Consider the following 21,279-nt stretch of genomic DNA (forward strand, 5'->3'; position numbering starts at 1 on the left):
TTTGCTCAAAGAACTTTCACTAACTCAGTCCTTTGGAATTAGCGTCAGTCAGTCAATTTATGAGCACAACAGATTGACATGATGTCACGCCAAATAAATAACTGAAGGCACTTGGAGTGCATGTCACGGTAAAGTAAATATGACTTGAATTGAAAATAATTGTTTTTCAGCGACATTGTTGAATTATGCCGTAAAGATTTGTAATATTATATTAAAGTGGCGTTGATCGATCAACTTTTAAAATCATGCACCAAAAATGGTCTTTTATGATAATGCCTGAGTAAATAAAGGCAGTTGAACCACGCTGGTACCTGATTTTAGGTTTTGTCAGGCTTTTTAAAGCAAATCATCACTTTCGCTGTGGAACCTGCTTCGTAGTACAGCCCTCTGAGGTAGGGGGATAATGTTTTCCTAAGATCTTACGCTGGGTTTGAACACAAACTGAAACTCAGTCCAGGTTCTGGAGCATTTTTTTGCACAGAATTTAGTCAAAGAAGAGGCCAACATAACTAAAAACGAGTTGAAGGAATATTTTTAGGGAAACACCCTGGGAGCACTTGCTCGAGTATAAAAGTCCTCTACTCACAGCTATTCTTCACAGTGAACGGTGCTATAACAACACTACACAGAGCTATGCAGCATTGCGTGCACATTAGGTCTGGAGGTTTCTTTAGATTGACTTTGTTTAGGCGGTGAAGTACCCTTGGGGATCCCTGGCCCCCCTCGCCCTCCCTCTGCTCCTCCATCTCTCAGCACTCACAGTAGAAAGCTCTGTGGGGTCCAGCACACTCTCCAGTTTCACCGCTGCCATGGGAGTCTCAGCCTGTCCTGGAGCAGATGTGGCCATGCCCTGCGACGCGCCACCCTCAGCCCCACTGTCCCCCAAGGCCAACAGTGCACCATGCGCATCCGTCTGGGGGGGGTCGGGGGATGTAGAGAGGGTCACAGTAGGGACTGGGACTGCTAAGATCATGTCTGTTGGTGGGTCTGGGGCTGAGGATGCGGGGGGCTCTGGGGCTTGGGGAGGGGAAGAAGCTGGTATGGGGGGAGGCGCGTCTTCACAGGGAGCGTCGACACACTGCCCCGAGTCTTGTATATTCTCTGCTGGGGGCTGCACCGACAGTCACACACAAACTCAATTAAAGTCATGCATATTTCAAGCAATACATGACAGCAATAACAAACCAAAAACAAATCAAGTCAAGTCAATACTCAACACATGGCTGAAAACACAAATCATGCAGAAAAGCTGATACTGACATGCCCTAAACATCCAATTATGATCTAAATAAGCTGATAAATTGGATATACTGATCTGTATTTCAAAATCTACCGATGGCTAGAACACACTCTTACCAGGTGTGTCTTGAGGCATCGACAGAGTATTTATTTCATGAGGGTGGAAATGGGTTTTCTGCCTCTGAAATGTCAGTGTACAATCAATCGCCTTAAAGTTGATATGCCCGTCTGAACAGCCTGTCTATGAATACCATGGAGCCCAAAACAAAAACAAATGTGGCTGATAAAATGGTCTAGAGTTACTCTGCTCCTTGTGAATAATTGATATTCAGGGATTTCTCTGGGAGAAAGACGTCACAAGGTAGTGAGCCTCAGTACCTCCATCATGTTTGCGTTCTCTGAATCCTTCTCCAGGGGGTCAGACTCCACAGGGACTTGCTGCTCAGTGTCCTTTTGGGTGGTGTCGTTGTCTGGGGATAACTGAGGATGGAGTGTTTCCTCCTCCTTTGTTGTCAGGAGTGACTGGTTACACTTGCCGCTGTCCGGCTTTGGGGTGACCAAAACAGGACTGACCTTGGTAACTATGGCAGCAAAGCGAGGTTTGGCAGTACGTCCCCTCTGGACCGTCTCCCAGCCCTCAGCATCCTTTTTACCTGGAGGACATGAGAGGTGCTGTGTTAGTAAAGTAAAAGAAGGTGTGTTATGGTGCTCTTCATGTTAGAAGAAACCATATTCTCCTAAAGTGAAGACAGGATTCTTACCCAGTTTTTCTACCATGGCGGTGTTGGATTGGCTGTTGCTAGGGAGAGACTGAGAGCACTTCACTCGGTCCGCCCAGCTGGGGCCGATGTGCCGGCCAGCAACCAGTGTAGGTGCGGGACCACTGATTGAGAAACACACATCATGTATCAAAACAAACAATGCTGCACAAAGTCAACAGGTAGGATTTTATTCTACCATTAGATCTATTCTCTCAGCAGCTCCTACTTTGCGGCCTGTTTTTAGAAACTTTAGAGGTCTGAATACAATGCCTATCTAACACCCCGGCACTCTCCTCTCTGAGATAGCTCGGGACTGTATTGGACAACAGGCCTCCGACATGATCAATATCCATTTCCTGCAGCATCCGATTACAGAGCAGTGCCCATATTGAACCAATGCTTCAGCAGTCTTTAACTGACACTTTCATCTACACCTTCCACTGATTCTGTGGCCAAAGAGTGAGAGACTCAACAAATCGCATTAAACAAATGCCTCACCATCAGAAATCAATGGCTGTATTGTTAGATAACGTAGTCTGCATTTCCTAACTCGTTCAAAAAGCAGGCAAAGTGCATCATTTGAAATATTGATTGGTTAATAACGAGACGCCTCATGATACCATTTTAATCAAATAAAAAGTTGATCTGTAAAAGAAACTAAAATGCCTAATATGGTTTGGCGCGGCATACAGGCCTTAGAGTGAAGAAGACGGTAGGAGAGCTTACCCATAGTTGAGGGCGCGGAGTGCACCCGGAGAAGGAACCATTCTGTCCGCCGAGGGGCTTGGCATCACATGACGTCCCGGAGACATCTTACGCACCTCCCAGGCTAAAGACGTGGGCCTGAACAAAGTGAAAGTAGCAAACATTACTTAACTTACCCTAATTACAATTCCTTGTTGCCATACATGCACAGACTTGGCTCACACTTTGGCAAATCAGTTAAATGGCTAATTCACTTGCAGCAATTCATGCAATAAATGGAGCATGTAAAAGATTCAGGTTGTCTTATTGATTAACAGTACGCTTTAAATGAACAAATTGGGAAGCAGCACTGGGAATTTCATTTCTTAGTCAATTTACGGTTACAGTGGTCACCGTGTTAAAGAGAAGCCAATAAACTCATGGATCTCTTTGAATTAAAGCCAAGGCTATTGATCCGTTCTGTTTGTGACTCAAAGCCAGGGACCAGACACCGGCACTTCCTGTTTCACCTCAGGGAGCAATTGAAAATGGAGAGTGATTGAGATTGAGAGATGAAGAAAGGGGGTGAAAAAAAGCAAGGGAAGATCACCTGTTCTGGGCATCTGTTTTCTCCAACTTCTCCTGAAGCTGGATCCAGTCTATGAGAGCTTTGAAATCACGAACGTAGTTGTCCAACATCATCAACACCTCCTAAAGATAGCCACAGGAGGGATTATCAACACAAATATGTAGAATGGTACAATAAACAATACAATAAAATGGTAGGTTTCAAAATAAACAAATGAGAAAGTGACACACAAGCATCAGATTATACTGAGGAACATTTGTTGGACAATTAATGTAAAAAGCTGTACATTTGTTATAAAATGTACAGCTTTTTACATGAATTGTCCAACAAATGTTTCTGACAAGCAGGAGCTGGCCCACACATATTCCTGTGGAAAGGCAAAGTTTGAGAACAGATAAGGCCTTATAATATAGAGGGAGGCTGTGGCTCAGTGGGTGGTGTGCTGGACTTCGAATCAGGGGATAGCAAGTTTGAGTCCCACTGCAGTCAGCATGTCGTTGTGTCCCTGGGCAAGACACTTCACCCCAAATTGCTCCTGTGGGGATTGTCCACAGTACCGAATGTATGTAAGTCGCTTTGGATAAAAGCGTCTAACAAATTACATGTAATGTAATGTTATAACAAAGGCCTATCATGCACTTGGACTGACTCTCAGGGTTGCTAGGTGGTGGACCGTGTGGAGCTTTTTCCCAGAGCTCTAATGAAACGAACACAACTGATTGATGGGGAGCGTGAAGGGAGTGGTAATTGAGAGTAAAGCTTCACAGTGCTTTTAGTTAATAGACAAGTCAGGCCAGTGAAAGATGTGTCCAGCAGCAGGTCTGCTGATTAGAGCTGGTTAACAGGCAAAGACCACCTCGATGGCGTGGTGTTCATTTGGTAATGAAGGCTGAGATGGAGAGAGGTTTGCTGCTCCTCTGACAGATAAACCAACAATGAGTGAAGGCACCATAAAGTGGCTTTCAGCATGTTAACAGGCATACTTACCTAAATACAACCCCCACATAACATTTCATGAGGAATGACAAAATGTTTAACCTTCCAGAGGCATTGTCATAAAAAAGGATGGGCAGTTAAAGCCTGTGGTCCATACATAGAAAGAAGAAAGAACAGGTACAGCCTACGGTAAAGTGACTGACCTCTCGAAAATGATCCACTGTTTTGATTGTTTTGAAAAGTAAAATAATTTAAAACCAGAATAGCCAATTTCAGTTAACTTTAACAATGACATAAATTAAAATATATTAGGACATTTAACTGCTTTCAAGCAAACAATAACACCATGTACTTTTTTTGCCTGGTCCGAGTGATTCGTTTAATAAATCAAGGATGGGCTAAAGGAACCGTTGATAGGAACTAATTAGGCCTAAGGGGCTCTGGGTTAAAGAGGTGTGGACATTATTAATAAGCAAATATGAATCATTCTGCTGGGTGAACAATTTCCATTTGAGCTGGGAAATATATTATGTCAGTGCTGAGGTTTTTATAAAAAATTACGCAAAGCATAACAGTAACATCGCCTTATCTGAGAATCAGGCATCACTTCCTGAAAATGGTAATGTTTACGTCCATAAGTTCATGGGTGGGAAATTGTTAGTGTGAGAGCACACAATGCAGATTGCCCACAGCTACACTGGGGGTTTGTGGCTGTGGGCAATCAGAGCACTCTGCTTCCCCTCCAAATGACTCCATCATCTATCAGTGTCCATTAAACCCAAGCTGGGTGGGACAGGGGATTATGAACAGCACCCAGCTTCATGGCCATTAGACAGCATTAGGGTGTAGAGAGATACAGTGGTATGGGGGGGGAAACACCTAACAGCCAGATGTCTGACACAGGCCATGTTGATCACACCACAGGGAGCTGCACTGGGACAGTGACAGCGGGACAACCCCACCACAGGGAACTGGGTTACGGTACTGACCGCAGAACGTCACCAGAACCATGCTCAGCATAATGTGGCATGGCAGAAGGATCGATAAAACACAGGACAGGATGTATAATACGCCATGGAGCAACATCACAGTGTACTACATGGCTGCACCAAAACAAACACACAGACCCACAAAACAGAGGATACTGTAAACAGTGCTGTTAGTAAAACATGTAGGCCATAACGGAGCCGATATGCCTCATTTCAGCCAATGCATGAAAACAAACACAATGCAAGTACAATATTGTTTACAGCCTGTCATCCATATTAAGTCCAGTTAGCCAGGCCCAAAGAAAAGTCCTGTGATAATTCTTTCAGCAGCGAGCCGTCAGAGAGCCCCTCTGACACAAAGCAGAAATCAAGAGGAATGTGAGCTGTGAGGGAGAAATGTTGTTTTGATCTCAATGTCCCCCTCTAGTGTTCATAAATCCTAACATCTTTCATTCCTGTTGGGTCAGTTAAGACCATGAACCCATTTGAATTGGCATTTCTACCATTGCTTGTTTCCCCTGATGTAAGCAGTCTCACCTTGCATTCTACCACGCTCTGGTCAGATTCACAGGTGACGTAGATCTCGTCCACAGCTCGACGCAGGTTGTCGAAGAGGAAAGCCCAGTAGCGTGCGCGCAGGTCCACCTTGCGGGGCTGTCTGGTTTTGATGGGGCTCTTCTCTCCCCCTTTTTCCAACAATGCTCCAGCTGTAACAGCATTCTGTGGAGACAAAGTGTGGAGCAAACATTATGGTAACAATCACAAACTCATTGGAGAGTCAATCAAGTTTTTAGTTTTCTTTCTTCTATTGGCTGTGAAAAGAGTTTCCACCTATATGCCATATATACGCAATACCATCCATGCATACATAACATAAAGGAAAACAGGGAGATTTTAACTTCTTGTGGCAATGTTGGCACCACACATTACACTCAAGAAGTAATGGATATAAAAAAAAAAAGCATAATTAAGTTTAAAAAACTACAATAAAATAATACCATCCTACATCTGCTCCCTGATCTCACGGCGAATTGTAAGTGGCTACTGCCTGAGATCGCATGCTGTGGTTTTATTAAATGTGTCAACTGCTAGGACTGTCTTAGGGAAGATAGCTTTTAGATGCGCAGCTCCACTGTCTTGGAATAGTCTGCAATTGAAATGGAAACTGAGCAATCTGGTGCCACTAAATGTTTTTAAAGCTCGGTTGGATGCTACTCAATCGGAAGCTGTTGGTACCTGTTCATGTGGATAGTTATGTAAATTGTAATCCCTGTAATGATGCTGTATGATGTCCTTTTTGTTGTTCTGTTTATGTTTTTATGTTTCATGTGGAACCTACTTGAGCAGGTCTCCCTTGAAAAAGAGATCAATGATCTCAATGGGATACACCTGGATAAATAAAGGTTTGAAATTAAATTAAATTAAATACAATACAATAGAACTCAACCAGCACAGTCAGTAATACATTGTTGTTAGTTACAATCTGTTTGTTGCACCGTTATATAAAGTCCTGTTTCGCAACACTCTCCTCAAGTATGTTCAACAGTGGCGAGCCGTCAGGGCCCTCTAGGCCTAAGATATTCTACAAAATAATATTTAAAAACATTTAAAAAAATTAAAAAAAATTATATATTTTTTTTAAATATTATTTTTGTTATATTTTTCATTAGTTTTACCAAAATAACTTGATTTAATTGTATTTAAAATAACATTTCCAAAGAAATAAATCCTTCGAATCTGCCTATAGATGAGAGTAACACCTACGTCACTTCCGGACAAAAATTACGGCCCCGCCCACTTTTGGGGGAAAACAACGCTGTCATTTGAATGGCGGTCAATACAAATGTTGAAGTTTTTGCCAATCCGATAAAAAAAATTGAAAACCGTGGATTTTTGGATCTTCAAAAAGCCCGATTACGATGGCCAGTCAGGCAAACAATTACATTAAATCATTTGAAATCGACAATCGGTCTCGATATATGGTTAAATTAAAATCAGTAGACGACGCTGTAATTTCTTCAACTGTTACTCTCATGAGCGAGGCGGAAAATAATAGTTTTATCATGCCAAAAAGCTGCGGTGTCGTTTATTGCACCTCAAACATTAAAACAAATCCAGAGTTCAGTGTTTCTGTACTTCCTCTAAGTAGAAAGGACAGTAACAGAAGAGCTCTGTGGCTTCAGGCTTGATCGCCATTCAAATGACAGCGTTGTTTCCCCCAAAAGTGGGCGGGGCCTTAAAGTGACGTAGATGTTACTCTCATCTATGAAAATCGATAGCCTACTGCTATATTTAACCATACATCGAGCCCGATCGTCCATTTCTAATGGCTTAATGTAATGTTTTGCCTGCCTGGCCATTGTAATCAGGTTCTTTGAAGATCGGATTGGCAAAAACTTCAGAATTTGTATTGACCGCCATTCAAAGGACAGCATTGTTTTCCCCCAAAAGTGGGCGGAGCCGTACTTTTTGCCCGGAAGTGACGCATTTGTTACTCTCATGTATTCAGTTTCTGTTTGAATGTGAAGGGTTAAATGATTGAAGCTCGTCTCTGCGAGTTACTGTGAAGACAGGAGCTGATTGGTGGTCCTGCTATGAATTCACAGAGGGAACCAGCTATAGTCACAGAACGAGAGAGTAATGTCAAACTAGAGAATGCAATTCCTGAAGAAATTGCTAGTGGGAATGCTTTATGCTGAAAAGCTGACGCTAAACTGCTATGCTGAAATGTAATGTGTAAGAAGAAAGTGAAGAATTTAGATTGAAATGATACATGGACACTGGGGGCTTGAATGTGTGATGAGAGAAGAAAAGAAAGTAAAAAGGCTTAGAAAAGCAGCAGAATATGTGAACTGCAAACTTTTGAACTAACTTGATGGCGAATGATCTGTCGCCATGCCAACGGCATTTGATGACATCCCATAATACACTTAGATGTGTTGATGGCTGCATCGTTACCAAACCTGTGAAGTTTTGGGCCGTTTGGAGTATTTTCACTGAAGTTATGAGAAAAACGTGTTCCATGGCGAGCATTGTGTTGCCATGGCAACGGCATTTGAAGAAATCTCAAAACTGTCCCGTAGATGTCTTCACGGCTGGACTGTTGGCACACATGTGAAGTTTGAGCACTTTTTGAACATTTTCATAGGAGTTATAGCGTCTTTTATGGCGAGGGATGCGTTTCCATGGAAACGACATATGATGAAACCCCATAATTGACGTAGAGCTGTTGAGGGCTGGACCGTTAAACATTATCTGAAATGTGGTGCTGTTTTGACCCTTTTCATAGGCGTTACGACAACATCTTGTTTTATGGCGAGGGATGCGTTGCCATGGAAACGGCATATGGTGAGATCTCAGATTTGGCGTAGAGCTGTTGAGGCATGGACCGGTGATATACAAGCGAAGTTTGGGGGACGATCGGACCGTGTCCATTGGAGTTACAGCGACATCGTGTTTTATGGCGAGGGATGCGTTTCCATGGAGCCACAGCTCTATTGAGCCTTCTATTCCCATAGCACTCAGTAGTAATGATTTTATGTGCTTTTTTAACGATAAAATTGTTACTCTTAGAAACAAAATTAATGACGTCTTGCCGTTGACCAGTATAGTGTTATCAACAGCTCCCGGAAACGTAAGTTCTAATATTACACTAGATAGTAAATTAGAACGCTTTTCAGCCATAAACCTTGAACAATTAAATTCAATGATTCTCTCTTCTAAACCATCAACGTATATCTTAGACCCGATTCCAACTAAGCTGTTAAAGGACGTTTTTCCATTAGTTAGCACTTCTTTATTAAATATTATGAATATGTCTTTATTAGCTATGTTCCACAATCATTCAAAGTAGCAGTGATAAAACCGCTTCTTAAAAAGCACAACCTCGATCCAGAGGTTTTAGCCAACTCTAGACCTATTTCTAATCTTCTGTTCCTCTCAAAAGTTCTTGAGAAAGCAGTCGCAAAACAGTTGTGTGATTACTTAAAAAACAATGATTTATTTGAAGATTTTCAGTCTGGCTTTGGAACACATCATAGCACAGAGACAGCTCTGGTTAAAGTCACAAATTACCTTCTAATAGCCTCAGACAAAGGACTTGTCTCTATTCTTGTTTTGCTCGATCTCAGTGCTGCATTTCATACTATCGACCATGACATCTTATTGCAAAGACTAGAGCACTTAGTTGGCATACAGGGAACTGCTTTAGGCTGGTTTAGGTCCTATCTATCTGAACGCTCTCAGTTTGTATGTGTCAACGATGAATCTTCCATGCAGACCAAAGTTAGCCATGGAGTGCCACAGGGCTCAGTGCTTGGACCTATTTTGTTCACATTATATATGCTTTCGTTAGGCAATATTATAAGGAATCATTCTGTACATTTTCATTGTTATGCGGATGATACTCAACTATATTTATCAATCAAGCCTGATGAAATTAATCATCTAAATAAAATTCAAGACTGCCTCAAGGACTTAAAAACGTGGATGACCTTAAACTTTTTGATGTTAAACACGGCCAAAACTGAAGTTATTGTACTCGGCCCAAAGAATCTACGAAACAAATTATCTAAAGATATACTAACTATGGATGGCATTAATTTGGCCTCCAGTGAGACTGTAAGGAATCTTGGTGTTATATTTGATCAGGATTTATCCTTTAACGCCCACATAAAATCAATTTCAAGGACCGCCTACTTCCATCTACGTAACATTGCAAAAATCAGGCATATCTTGCCTCAAAACGATGCAGAGAAACTAGTCCATGCATTTGTTACTTCAAGGCTGGATTATTGTAACTCTTTATTATCAGGGTGTACCAAGAAGTCAGTTAAGTCGCTTCAGCTGATTCAAAATGCTGCAGCACTTGTACTAACCAGAGTTAGGAAAAGGGACCACATTACTCCTGTTCTGGCTGCCTTGCACTGGCTCCCTATAGAACACAGGATAGAAATTCTTCTTCTCGCCTACAAAGCCCTTAATGGGCAGGCGCCATCTTACCTTAAAGAACTCATTATACCCTACTGTCCTACTAGGGCAGGGGTTTTCAAAGTCTGGGAAGGTGAGCCTCCCCTCAGAGAACATGAGAACAGCCGCGTCCCCCCTCCCAATTATTATTGCTATCATTATTATTATTATTATTGTTGTTGTTGCTATAATGCAGGGGTATTCAATTGCATTTCAAAGAGGTCCAATAAGAGCAAATGTCATTAAATGCTCTGTTTTCGCTGTCTACCTTTCTCTTTTTTGAGCACGCCATTTGAAGTTACTCCAACTGTTTCTCTCTTCTTGTCTCGTCTCTGTGTGTTTGAATCTATCGTGCTGACTCACTGACTGCACCGATTTGAATGGCTGAGTAGCATCACCTCCTAAAAACATTAAAAAATAACTTTTTAAAACCTTTTTATCTTTATGTTTTAAATATGTGTTTTAAACATTTTTTACATTTTCAACATCGTGGATGAATCCTTATATGCTCCCGGCAACACACTGAACATCAACTTTGCCTCCTTATTACACTCACCCCTACTTTAGTGCTGGGAACAATGAGTCTGCGTCTTTGATGCGCACATGCGGGTGATGCGGGGATCAGAGTCCTGCGGGGATCAGAGTCCTGCGGGGATCAGAGTCCTGCATTGGGTCGGTACCCGACGGGTGACCCGCAAAAAAAGTGATTCGCGGGTGGTAAGTTTCCTCAGACCTCTCCCCGCGGGACCGCGCATAATCATAACCTCTGCACCGCATCAATCTGCTGCTGAGCGCGCCACATTCGAAATGGCTGAGGTGAAGCTCTAGCGGAGAATACAGCATTGTAAATAACTCTTCCTCAAGAGCGAAATCCAACGTCTGGGAGGCTTTTGGTGTCATGGAGAAAATAACCAACATCCCACGCTTTTTGAGCCAAATACGCAACTGCGTGTGTTAATAATTGCATGTTTTCAGTGCTCCTAGGATATGCGGGTTCGGGTCGGTTTGCGGATCTTGTGCCGACGGGTCGGGTCGGTTTGCGGAACTAATTGGCAATATGTGCGGGTGGCGGGGCGGGTTCGGTATTGCACGTTGCAGGTGCGGGGCGTGAGCGGGTCTTGAAAATCAGACCCGTGCAGGACTCTGGCGGGGATGCAATGTAGACAGGAATAAACGCAGATCAGCCTCTGGCTGCAGCCTTGACCGGTACTTGCTTTTGATCAAAGTCAATGCGGAAAACCCGCACTCACACCGGTAGGTGGAGGTGAAGGGTATGAGCACTTTTACAACCTTTTGGCGAGGTGGGGGAACTCGGTCTCCACAGACAGCCAAAAGTGTGCAAGTGACACTTTACTCATCTTGTTCTCGTTACTTTTTTTTCTCATGCTGCGCCTCCCCTGAAGCTCTCTGGCGCCCCCCCAGGGAGGCGCGCCTCACACTTTGAAAACCGCTGTACTAGGGCATTGCGTTCCAAGAATGCAGGGTTGTTGGTTGTTCCTAGAGTCTCTAAAAGTACAATGGGAGCCAGAGCCTTTTCTTATCAAGCTCCACATTTGTGAAATCAGCTTCCAGTTTGGAATCAGCTTCCAGTTTGTGTTCGGGCGGCAGACACCCTATCCGTTTTTAAGAGTGCGCTTAAGACCTTCCTTTTTGATAAAGCTTATAGTTGGGCTGATTAGATTCAGCCCCTAGTTTTGCTGCTATAGGCTTAGTTTGTCGGGGGACACCTTACTTCTTCCTTCTCTCTGTCTGTACCTGTGTACTCTCATGTTCCGAATAACCCAGCTTCCCCAAATTTCTTTTTGGTGTCTATATACGCCGGGATCCGGAGTCATGGCTGATCGTGTTGCTGTGGTCCTGAGTCCTGGATCGCGAGCCCTGGATCTTGAGTCGTGGCTGTGCCTGCTGCTGTGGTCCTGGATGGATATCCTCGTGGATTCATCTTCTTATTATAGACACATGCATTTCCAAACATTTGGACTACCTATGTTGCAAATGTATTATCTTTTCAATTTACACACGGCATCTATTGCACGTCTATCCGTCCTGGGAGAGGGATCCCTCCTCTGTTGCTCTCCCTGAGGTTTCTCCCATTTTCCCCTTTAAACTGTGGGTTTTCTCCGGAAGTTTTTCCTTGTACGATGTGAGGGTCTAAGGACAGAGGCTGTCGTATTGTCATACTGATATTCTGTACAAACTGTGAAGTCCACTGAGACAAATGTAACATTTGTGATATTGGGCTATATAAATAAACATTGATTGATTGATTGATTGATTGAAAAGGCATATGATGACACCCCATAATTGACGTAGAGCTGTTGAGGGCTGGACCGTTAACCATTATCTGAAGTCTGCTGCTCTGAGCATGTCAGTTGGAGTTATGACATCATCGTGTTCCATGACACAGGTGTTTATATTTGAGCTAACGACGTGTCCAGAGATCAAAGGTTTCCATGTTTTTTTTCTCAAAATTAAATCAGTCCTCCACTCTAGCTGTGACATCTCGCAATCTAAAATCTGAAGAAGGCCTCTTTACCAAGGTCTAATATCTCTAAAAGTACAAATCAGATTTAAAAGTTGTGTTACACGAATAATGTCAGAAAGATGTGTAACATTTTAAAGTTCGAATGAGGTTTCTGAGTGAAAGTATGAAGGAGCAGTTAGCAGTTGAAGTTGCATGAAGATTGTTCAAGTTTGAAGAGTTTCTCCATTGACTTCCATGTTAAAAATGTGATGAATGGAATTATGAAAGTTATGAATAAGAAAAGTAATAGCCATCGATTCCCGACCGAGCTGAACGTTTTGATGTTTGAACGGAGTTTCTGCGATGTTCAATGTGGGAGAAGAAGAGGTGCAAAATAACCTGGCGGAATAATAAAGAATTTTGTGCGTAGCATAACAGATAGTTGGAATGCTGTATCAGCATTCCCACTAAATAACCTACAGTACAGTGAACATACTAGAACCAAAACCAGGGATTGACATTAAATATTTAGAAATTCACATATTTTCTTGTCAAAGACTTGTATTTACATAACATAGAGTGGGAAGCTTCCCCATTATGTAGGAATTATATAAATAATTCAAATAAATGTGGCAAAGGCTCAAATTGGTTGAACAACACATTTGTAACAGGTTTGTTAATTGACCAAAAAATATGAACAGTTTGAAGATTGAAAATGGGATTATTATTAGGATTATTTGTAGGTCATTGAAAAGTAGAATCATTTAGAAAGATGTGAACATTGAAGTTTCTATTTTAGAAAAGCTGACACTGTAGTGCATCGCTGGTTTTAAAAGTGATTTATAAGAGTCATGTTTAAAGATGTGCAATACTTAAAACGTTTATAAAGGTCCTCTGAGTGTGTGTCATTAGTTAGCTGATAAAATGTTAAGGATAAATACCTTGACATTTTGACTACAAGAGCTTGAATCAAACAAGCAACCTTGTATTTGAAAGATTAACTCACATAGCAACAGTCGCACCTGGTATACAAGTGGTGTGGCTGAGTACTTTAAAGGGTTCATGAATAGAGGGGACTTGAATGTGAAATAAGAACAAGAAAATAAAAGTCTAAATGCATGAAAAAGCAGCAGAATATTTGAACTGAAAACTTTAGAACTAAAAGCATACGTCACCAATAATGTCTAAAATATGTGGAACATGTTGAAGTCAGTATGAAGTCTCCATCAGACGGAAAATAATAATAGGCTGAGACAGTCTGTTAAACTCCAGTGACCACGTCATTAGTCTGCTGCTCTAATTATGTCAATTGAAGTTATGACATCATCGTGTTCCATGACACAGGTGTTTATATTTGAGCTAACGACGTGTCCAGAGATCAAAGGTTTCCATGGTGATCAGTGAGGAGAGAGCATTTTCATTGTTCTGAATGAGAGATAAACCTCTTACATGTGAACGTTTTGTTGAAGAACCGTAACAGATATCGGTGAAATTTCAAAGCGTGAAGCATGTCAAGGAACTTGAGCATCTGAAGTGTACTTTTTGTGTACTTTCGGGTTAATAATGTGGCCTTTTTGGCAGATTAACTAAATGTGTGCGGCTGCTGTGGTGGGGAAAGGTGAGGCTGAACTTACAATGGGGTTTAATGGAGACATGTTGAAAGTTTTTGTCACTTCATGCCCTCAAGAGGCATTTTGTTTAATTATTTTGCTTAATTTTTTTTTATCTTTCAAGCTACGAGATGTTTTCCTACGTTTGTCATGAAAAATTATGTCTCAGGAATGTAGGGTTTGGGAATTATGGCAGGTTTAAAAGAAAATATGAAGGCAAAATTAAATCTGTCCTCCACTCTAGCTGTGACATCACACACTCTAAAATCTGAAGAAGGCCTCTTTACCAAGGTCTGAACAATGTTTAATATCTCTAAAAGTAAGAATCAGATTTAAATGTTGTGTAACACGAATAATGTCAGAAAGATGTGTAACAATTTAAAGTTGGAATGAGGTTTCTGAGTGAAAGTATGAAGGAGCAGTTAGCAGTTGAAGAAGGAGCAGTTAGCAGTTGAAGTTGCATGAAGATTGTTGAAGTCTGAAGAGTTTCTCCATTGACTTCCATGTTAAAGATGTGATGAATTATGGGATGTATCTCTGGAATTATGAAAGTTATGAATGATAAAAGAATTGCCATCGATTCCCGACCGAGCTGAACGTTTTGATGTTTCAACGGAGTTTCTGCGATGTTCAATGTGGGAGAAGAAGAGGCGCAAAATAACCCGGCGGAATAATAAAGAATTTCGTGCGTAGCATAACAGATAGTTGGAATGCTGTGTCAGCATTCCCACTAAATGACAGTACAATTGACCAATCATATCTTCCCTCTAAATGGGTGGGTTTTATTATCGTGGACTTTATGACAAGTTCCGCCCGCTGTGAAGCTTTTCTTGTTTCCATAGCAACAACAACTTCCTGTCAACAGCGTAAACTCGCCTTCAAAATAAAAGCATGCCAAATTACACTTAAGACATACAACTGCAACGAAAGTAACAAACACAATGCAATATCCTTTTCAATTTCAAAGAACACAAATTGGGTTATTTACAGGTGTTGTTTTGTGTGGTAGAGGGTCGCTTTCATTGATGCGTTTTGCACCCCGGGCCGTTGTTTTGATATTCCGCTGAAGCAGAGCCCTATGCCTGAAGTATACGCTGTGACGTAAGAACTCAGAACTTTTTCGAGGGAAGGGGTGGGGGTCAGAGGGCCTAGGTATAAAAGTCATGGCTCGCCACTGATGTTCACCATCTAATTAATATGTTTGTTTTAAACTGCAAAACCCTAATGCAATTACTTTTCTGAAATCAGCTTTTCCCAGACTCACTTTTTAACATTATGCAAAAACATGGAGTTTCAAGACCATCACAGATCTATTGTAGTGTTAGGCTCAATAAATAGAGGACTTAGCTTGGTGAATGGTGTCCTCTAGTGGAAGAAGATGGTACACTAACCTGTTTCTTATTCTTTTGTTGCCCTGAGTTGATCCTCTGGCCTCTGGAACTGCCACTGGAGTTGCTTTTGGACTTTGCTATATGGAAGAGAAAATGAAGGCTTATTTATTGATGAAATCTTAATAATGCTGATGAAGGTCATAATCACATGAGATGATGATGAACCATTTCAAACTCATCAGAGTAATGTAGGTTTGATTAGTTGTTGATAAATACAAATGTCACACATTAACAACTGTGGTGCACAACAAAAATAACCCTTGGAGTATTTAAGCTAAAAAAAACTGCTAGTTAAGATGCATGTTAACAGAGGTACATATATGAGACCTTAAACTGGAATATTTCTGGCACAAGCTCAAGAGCAGAAATGTGCCTTGAATAAAATAACCGAGCTGGCCCACAAAGAAGAGAGTGAGCAAGAGCAATAGTAAGACATATAAGAGGCTGTGGTACAGTAAAGGTTTCTGAGTGGGTTGGTCTAAAAGGAACTTTCTTTGATAATGTTATGGAACACTGCCATGATATATAGGAAGCTATATTGTTATTGTCAGGTTAAAAGTCACCATAAATGCAGAGTTGTTTTTCTTTTACATTTCAGGACTGAATTGACACAGTGCTTTTGATGTCATTTTTTTTAAATCCCAATAAATAATTAATTACATTGAACAAACACAGTGAACCACAGACTGGGGTCACTGGGCCAAAGACATGAAATCACCAAAAGTAAACATCAGCAGCCACACCTACCTACGCACAATAAGGACCTAAACCATACACGTACTCAATTTAGCTGTGTGATGTTAATAAGGCAATAATGTGGAACCTGCCACGGAGCAGAATTATAGCACATTAGCCGGCACAAAACGTTTTGTTTGGCATGCAGCTACCCACCTTCCTCCTCTTTGTTCTCTAGAGGTACACTCCAGGCGATGAGGTTTCGAGCAGCACGGCCCTCTTCAGCAACTATCTTCCTCACCTTGTCATGGCTGTTAGAGCGCTGAAAAGATGCCTGCAAAAGAGAAACACATTATTTTTTTATTTCTATCCAAGAGCCATGGAATAATGGTAAAGAACAGTGCAACATGACACATGGGACAAAGATGGAATAAAGAATAGATGTGCAATCCATGACATTTAATATTATAACAAAAAGCTGCCAACTAAGGGTAGTATCCCATGAGGCAAAGCTGAGAAACATGATTAAAACCTATTGCACGAAAAACATTCATTTTAACGCATTCTTGGTTTGAAGTGAGTTTGAAGGATAAATGAAGTATGGTCATATTCTATATTTTTCTTAGCAATTCCTATGAAAATATCAACATGTATTGTCTATGTAGCTGAAGCCTGAAATGCTGCAACGTATTCCCGTTTACCGTAAAGCTCCATCGTTGTCAAAAATATTATTACATCAAATTAAAGGTTACACACACAGTTACACTGAATGACATGACCCTTCATTTTGACTAATCTGGACACAGAAGGATTTTGACGCAATCCCCTATAAACCGCCTTTTAGCAGTAAATATTAACCAGCACATACATTTTTCACCTGAAAATAGGCTCCATTAAATACACTCACATTCCATATTATAGCTACATATGCTATTGTCCAGCTTAATGGGGACAATTAATTCCCATTGTTTCAAATGTTTTGAGGTATTAAATGACTCATTATTTTTAAATATATGATTTTTTTATAGATAAACTAATTAATGGGTTTGGAGAGGAGTGCCACAGACAGGGTGGAAGGTTATAAATTATAAAATTTAAACTAAATGCTTAATTCGGTCCCCTCACAGGATTTGTTGAGAATAACAATACTATAAAGAATAATGTTGGTGGTGATGTTCTAAACAGTTTTACTGAAGAGATAACCACACACACACAGCCTGAAGCCAAAGTGTTGCTATGGTTACCTCCATTTTTAACACTCCATGGACACTGATTTTGTACATTGGCTAAAACATTGTGTCGAGCAGTATGGTGTGTTATAAGAGCCCTACAAATAGTCAATTAATATATTGTATAAAATATTTTGAGACAAGCAAATCAATAATATACTGAATATATTCAACCCATTATACATTTTAAAAGGAATGTTCAGACACATCAAACTGTGTGATACAGACTTTGTATTTAGACACATAATTCAAATCTAAAACAGACATGAATGCAACCAAAGGCAAGTCTTTTCTATTGCTCATAGTAACACAAACATCTGTAGGATATGTTTAATATAGAAGTGTGATCAACAAAAGCACCAATTGCTCTTAACAAATTGAATATACAACTATATAAATCCCTGATTCTTCTAGTCATTGAGAAGTAGCTACACTCAGTACCACAAGACAGTTTTCTGCAATATGCTGTTTGAATTATATGTCCTCCTATCCCTGGTGTGTGGCTCTGAGCCAGGGTGGACGCCACAATACTGCACACATTAACTTTACTTATGGAAGAGTTTCCCAGCAGACTTTGACAAGTAACAGCGGGAGGCGGGAGCTCTAAACTCGCTTTGTGCCCAGCATGCATCATGGTTGACCTACACATTGACTATGCATCAGTGAACTTGACTGTAACCTCGGGTGAAGCAGACACTGTGAACCAAAACAAATGCTACGAGGAGTCATTCATCAGGTCCTTTACTCATAGAACATTAAGATGTCCGGTGATGAAACATGGCATCAACAACACTATGCAACCTCATCTCACTGAGAAACATTCTGTCTCACAGCAGTTTGGACAAACAGCTCCTGCATTAATGCAGAGACCAAATCTGCTTAAGACCCTACAAGCAATAACATCTCATCTCAATTGCGCAATGCAATGACAGAGACAAACAAACACGGTGTTCCCAACAGTCTAATTTGCCTTTGTAATCTTACATCACTTAATGTCCTGACTTCTAGCAATCTGGTTACAAAACAACACAGAAGCTAATACCTCGAGGCTTATCGTTCTGGGTCTTCCACTCCATGTGTTCCCTCTCCAAGCCTCTTCTGCACTGTTATTAAATTATGTCATGTTATGTTGACAGAATTCCAGAGAAAAACTTGACTTTTTTGGTCAGACAGATAAGATGTCATTTCAGACTTGAAATACATTGTTACTATCATGAAAATCGAGAGCCAGTTCTCCTCTTAATAGCAGATGAGTCATGGAACAAACCGTTCTCTTTTCTTGGCTGTCTCTCACGAGCAACACTATTCAGATAAGAAAGCTACAGCTGAAATATCCCGTTTGCAATACACTTGCAATAGAAAAAAGAGGGATACAGTTTATGTCTTATTCAAGGCTTTACAAAACAAGTGAGAATTATGAGACCTAGTTTTATGAGACATAACATAAAGCAATATTTGCAGGCTATCCTTCAATGGCAGTATAATAATGTAAATGTGGCTCATTAGGGGTTACACATGCAGAAACAGTATGCGTGTATTGGTCTGATGTCCCTAAGGGAGATACCCAGCTGACCTACTTTTGGTGAGCAAAATTCTTTACATGTCAAATGGCATGGGCTTTATTCTGCCCAGTATAAAAGATCTAAAAGGGATATAAAAGAACCTTAAACAATACAGGCAAAGCTAAAATCAGGAACAACTAGAGACGTTTGTCAGCATCGATCCACCATTCTGCAATCTGTAAATATTTACTCTGCATTTACGAACTAGGCAGCCATTTGATGACTGATGAATGCTGTAGGAATACCTTACCTATTTACAACTGATGGCTAACTTTGTGCTGCAGCTGAGGCAAAGAAAGGCTTACAGTAACATTCTCTTGATCCACTTAACCAGCTGCAAACAAGCACTCTCCCTCCTCTACTGCAGACAAATAGGATACATTGAAGAGCGTAACGTGTTATAGTCTCTGACAAGGCAATCCTTCCCCATGCATAAGAGACAGTGTTTTTTTCTAGACTGCAAGTAAGGGGCAAGTATAAGGTTTCGCTTTGGGAAGGGAATACAAACAGATGCAAGTAGCATGACAGTGGGTGAGATCTTGCTTATTAGGAGAGACACAGATACAATCAAAAGATTAGAGGATACATACAGAATAGAAGTACAGCCTGTAAGCAGGTTCCTCGTCCTTATCCACCCCTGACATACTTTTGAAGTCCACGTCAGGCAACCTGTTCCCCCTCACAAGCACTGCCACAAGGTGACATCGTCATCTGACGGCAGGACCAAAATAGATTCCCACTGTGTAGTCCACACTGCTATAGCAACTTGCCCAGCTGTGTCAACTCCTCTCCCAGTAGCGATTGAGACAGACAAGTGCTCAGCAGTCTGCCAGTCCTTGTGCTCAGCAGTCTGCCACTTCTTAGGCCTCACTCTCTGCCTGCTGCTGCCACTCTCTTCTGCATGTAGCTTCCTATATTTACAGATTCTCTCCTCAGCTTTCCCTGCCCTCTCTCTCTCTCTCCTTTTCTCTTCTCTCACTCTGCCACAACACTGTGCAGTCATGTGCACACAGCAGGCCTGCCGCTCTACCCCCCACCCTGTGTTGTCAGTGATGAGAGCTATAGCTGCAGGCTCAGAGGCAGTGTGTGCATTAGCCACACAGGGTGATGCTCTGGATCTGATTGGACTCAGCGTCCTATGATTCATGGGCTGCTTAGGGACAACACACAGAAGCCCACATGGTTTGACTGCCTGTAAATAGTACAAACTTTACACAGTCTTAAGAAAGAAGCTACTGATGATGTGACAGTATCATATAAGCACAACAATCCCCTTATGCGTAAGCCTTTTCTCAGCAGTCGCCCCTATGATCATTCAATTCAAATGCCCGAGTGGGTGCTACTAGTTAAAACATGTCAGGACCACCTGGGCGAACACAGCACCTGCGGCAGGTAAGGTCACCATAAAATGCTCTACTCCTGCTGTATCATCCAGCTTGCTGAACCCAAGTATACAGACACTTTAGCTCTAGCTAGCTAGAATTGCCTCGGAATGATTGGCTGTTTTTCATCAGTTAGCAACAAGCTCATATGTCATAACGTACCTTAAGGGCGGATATGGACGTATTCTTGCTTTTTCCTCCTCCATGCGAGGACCCGGAGCTGTTGCTTCCAGACCTCTCCCTCCCGTCCCCACCTTGGCTGTTTCTCGGGCCGAGACGGTGCTGCCCAGCGCCACGCCGTCGTCCGTCATGGCGGTTGTCTTTGGACATCGACCCGGGTATGTTCAACGTTCAGTCGTGGGAAAAACAAGTCTATGGACACGGTTTTCTTGTTGTCAGATTGATGGAAAAAACATGTCAGCTAAAAACATGACAGTGGGGAGGACAACCTAACAATAAAAGCAGGAAGTATGTTAAATTGACATTTTTGACTGACGATGGGATCATCCAATGAAATCTCAAGAACGTCGTCACAACATATACTCCAGCCAATCACGTACTGTATAGTTCAGGTCAAGGGCGGGACTTCTTCCTGTCTACCATAGCAACCATACGATCGGGCGGGACGTTTGGTTGAGTCCTCAGTGTGAGTCAAGCAAACCAGAAGAGAAGTAAAGCTGCCTTCAAAATAAAAGCCTAACACATTGACCTATTTTAAGCAATTTATGGTGTTTTTTTTATATTTCTCTTTGTGTGTCTATTTATTCACCTATATAAATAGACTGTTTTTCTTAGTTTAG

General features: G+C 41.5%; 1 protein-coding gene across 1 annotated transcript in view; it reads right to left on the reverse strand.

Annotated features, from left to right (window-relative positions):
* scaper (S-phase cyclin A-associated protein in the ER) overlaps positions 1–21,063 on the reverse strand; it is a 65,236-nt gene extending 44,173 nt beyond the window's left edge. The window contains 9 exon segments of the mRNA XM_034141459.1: positions 761–1,111; positions 1,618–1,892; positions 2,001–2,122; positions 2,727–2,843; positions 3,295–3,395; positions 5,736–5,918; positions 15,632–15,708; positions 16,523–16,640; positions 20,642–21,063. Coding sequence (XP_033997350.1) covers positions 761–1,111; positions 1,618–1,892; positions 2,001–2,122; positions 2,727–2,843; positions 3,295–3,395; positions 5,736–5,918; positions 15,632–15,708; positions 16,523–16,640; positions 20,642–20,809 — 1,512 coding nt within the window. The 5' untranslated portion in view covers positions 20,810–21,063.
* Between the last annotated feature and the right edge of the window lie 216 nt (positions 21,064–21,279).

Source organism: Trematomus bernacchii, unplaced genomic scaffold (assembly GCF_902827165.1).
Source record: "Trematomus bernacchii unplaced genomic scaffold, fTreBer1.1, whole genome shotgun sequence".
Taxonomy (NCBI): domain Eukaryota; kingdom Metazoa; phylum Chordata; class Actinopteri; order Perciformes; family Nototheniidae; genus Trematomus; species Trematomus bernacchii.